Here is a 3,607-nt window from a genome sequence, read left to right as displayed (position 1 = left end):
ACTTCCACGAATTTCCTTCCAAATCAGGCCAAAATGGCCAGAAAACTTTTGGGGGAAAAAACCTTGATTTTTCCTTCCTTTCACTTTCTTTTCTTTTAGAAAAAAACTCAAGAATGCAAAAAGGTGATTTTCTTATCTTTCCCTTTCTTTTTCTTTGGAAAAAAAACTCAAGAATGCAGCCTAATGTAAATTGATTGTGGCATATACAGGACCAAGTGTTAATTCAAGCAGATGAGTTGGTCTACCACCTACGGAACCTATCACTTTGACATTGTAAGAAAAGTTCAAGGTGACAATGAAGAGAGATGGTAGTTACCATCTTTGACGTACAGTCCAATTACTTAACCACGATTATGGGTTTAACTCCAGGTTTACTATCTGCAACTACCTTTAGTCTATATTCATGGTTTATGCATTTTCTCGCTATTATCCGTTAGTAATATCCATGTTTTACTAATAGATAGAAGCATTTAGTTTGTTTCATTAAAAAGTTATCCACTAAGCACACCCCCATCTTTCCATTAGATAATGTTGCTTTTGTAGAGGACAATGTTAACACTCATTTCTGTATGTATATGGATAGTAAAATGGACCAGGTATTTGTTTAATTAGGTGGTCATTTGAAAATGTATTAGATTTAAAATAATAGTACCAAAAAGGTGTCGATATGCATATAATGAAGTTGAAGGAGTTTTACTTAGCGAATCTTATTTCTTAATGAAACTAATGTCATTGTATGATTCCTTTAAGAATGTCTGATGGTGCTCGGGTCATCCTTTCTTCTAATCTGGTGTATATACTTGCATATCTCTATCTTTATATCTAATTGTGTATCCATTAGTATATTGTTATATGTATATGTATGTGTTATTGTTATATGAATGTGTATCTATGTCGATATATCTGATAAGGGTCAATCTGCTATCCAAATTTCACTATGTAATTACCCTTTGCAGTTGAATTACATCTAAGTTATTGCATTTACATCATTGTTGCAGACCCATATGCATGAAACAATCATCTTTGTTCCTGATACTAGGCTACATTCTTGGCTGATTTCGATTGTGTAATGAAAAGTTTAAAAATTTTAAATTCAATTCGATAAGCAAGGAAAGATATTTGGGGCAGCAGTTCGATTGGAAACAAACAACTCAAACCTAACATCGTACACGTTATTTAACTGCTACATTTTTCATTTATTTAGGTCCTGTCACATCGTTTCATGTCACCCTTGGCTAATCGGAAACAAACAACTCAAAACATATCTGTCGGATTGCATGGACCATTCCAAGATGCAATGGTTATTGTAGAGTTCGTTGCACACAAACAGAATGACCTCAGGCTGAAAGGAGATGACAACGGAGTTGCAAATGCGTTTACCGGTCCCCAATGGAAGACTTTTAACTCCGATAATGTTGTCCAGCAGGGCTTTTGGCTGCTTTTTGAAAAGAATAAACGCAAACCACATGAAGATTTTAGCTACAAGGTTTTCATATTCATCAGGAACCGAATCTCTTTATGGACTGAGACTATCCCCCGGTGCACCATATACAAGCATCTTCACAACAACCACCACCCTCGCTTCCACAAGGTTTCAATACACTACTTCGATTACCAACGTTCTCGTATTTTGTTCAACTATTACATATAAATTAATTTTTACTCAGATTATTACTTCACTACAATTCTTTTATACACATGTTTACATGCTGCAGATACTCCCAAGCAACTTTGTTCTCCAACACAAACTGTACAACTACACCAACGTCATTCTACAATATGGTCATCTACAATTTCATGCCTCTATTCAAATAAAACAATTTCCTAATCAAGAACACACCTTCAGACTCCAACTGATATCTGATTGGCAGGATTTCCTTGACCAAACAGGCCTAACTGCACAGACAAAACTTCGCTTTGAACTTCTTACAACTCATAATGCAGCAGCGGGAAGTATTTGCTTTGAAGTCTATTGAAGAATGTTCACCTTAAAGCTTGCAATAAAAATAACTTGTTCTTATAGAAACATTAGAACAAGACATTCTATTTGCTTCTACTTCTTTCCTAATCTGTCGTCCAAGTTTTATATCTTATGGGAACTTTTTTTATTTATCAGAATCAGTTAAAACCAAATCTTAATTCCAGACACATCTTCAATTACATGCACTAAAGTGATTTTGGCGAAGCCGTGCATCGCACGGGCTTGCACTCTAGTGTATATATATATATATATATATATAGGTTTTAGGTAAAATAAAACAAGTATTAAGGTAAAATCAAATAAGACAATAAGTTTATCTTCACTGAAAATCACCATGCTTCATGAAAGTCATTGTGTATCAATTGTTTCGTGAATCTTCGTTCATCAATTTAACTATGATATAAGGGTTAAGATATTGTCTTATTTGTTTTTTTAATACTTGTTTTACAATAACCAACCTCTGTATATTTAATATAAAAAATTTAACTATTGTGCAAAAGCCAAAAACCCTAACAAAGGTGTTAGGAGATTTCAACCCGCGCACACAAGAAAGAGAGGAACTTATGAATGAGAAACCTAAAAAATCTCCTCTGATTATAAGGGTTAAAACCCTTGGGGTTTTCTCTAGGTTTCTTATGTGGGATAGGAAAAGGAAACTTCCAAAAATCCTTTTCCTCTCTCCTATTGGTTTCGTCCACCGCCCTATGGGTATATCCATGGGCCAAATTCGGTTGGTCTATGATCAAATGGATTGGTCCATGGTGCTTAAGTACCCGATTTGATTTTTTACCCAATATGCGGTTTCGGCACGAAAATCATTTTCAAATTATTTTTGGAAAGTTCTTATATTTTACAAGTTCAACTAGCCTTTCAATGTCTTTGCGCGTGACCCTTCTTGGATCATATATAAACGGCCGTATAAATTTCGTTGAGATATTTCCATAATTCTAACAAAAGACTAGTTAAATAAAAAAAAATTTATTCTGCCTAAGATTGTCATGTAAGATTAAATGAGTTGAGTATATATATAAACTAGTCTTCAACCACATCAAATGAACATATAGTCTCAAAATATATATATCAAAGGGAATCAAATGATAACACATGTTAGATGATGATTAACATGTGTTGGGTTCAAATCTTTAACATTAACCAACGTTGTCTTCTTTTCATTTGACAAAAAGTAACCAGATTTATGTCATATTTTAAATTTAAAATAGAAAGATGTAAATATCAAACAAAATAAATTAATGAGCAAAATAAATTTAAAAGAATAAACCTTTTGTAAAAGAAGAAGTACGTGATGATCAACCTACAATTGATAACAAAATAAATTAAAAGAGTTGAAAAATAACAATAACATAACAATTTTAACATCAAATAATGCATAAACATAACAAAATACTAAAAATTAAATTAAAGTGATATAAATAAAACGTTTGTTTCTTTTGTTGTGAAGCTATATTAGCATAATTTGTTTTAAAAGATAAAAAGAAGATGAATAATTAATAAAAAATTATTTACGTTATATATAATAACTTCTTGTGAGAATTTTAAAGATAATATATATATATCTTTAAAATTAAATAAGAATTGTTCAAATAGGAAAAGATTTTTGATATAATT

At 31.9% G+C, this 3,607-nt stretch overlaps 1 protein-coding gene across 1 annotated transcript; it reads left to right on the top strand.

The window, feature by feature from the left end:
• Nucleotides 1-240: 240 nt before the first annotated feature.
• On the top strand, nt 241-2,133 carry LOC122594577. Its single transcript, XM_043767014.1, has 3 exons — nt 241-369; nt 1,205-1,591; nt 1,716-2,133. The coding sequence occupies exons 2-3, from the start codon at nt 1,223-1,225 to the stop codon at nt 1,974-1,976; spliced, it is 630 nt and encodes a 209-aa protein (XP_043622949.1). The 5' UTR covers nt 241-369; nt 1,205-1,222; the 3' UTR covers nt 1,977-2,133.
• Nucleotides 2,134-3,607: the final 1,474 nt, after the last annotated feature.

Source organism: Erigeron canadensis, chromosome 3 (genome assembly GCF_010389155.1).
Source record: "Erigeron canadensis isolate Cc75 chromosome 3, C_canadensis_v1, whole genome shotgun sequence".
NCBI lineage: Eukaryota > Viridiplantae > Streptophyta > Magnoliopsida > Asterales > Asteraceae > Erigeron > Erigeron canadensis.
The sequence above is the reverse complement of the archived record's forward strand: the minus strand, read 5'-3'. Positions and strand labels throughout refer to the sequence as shown.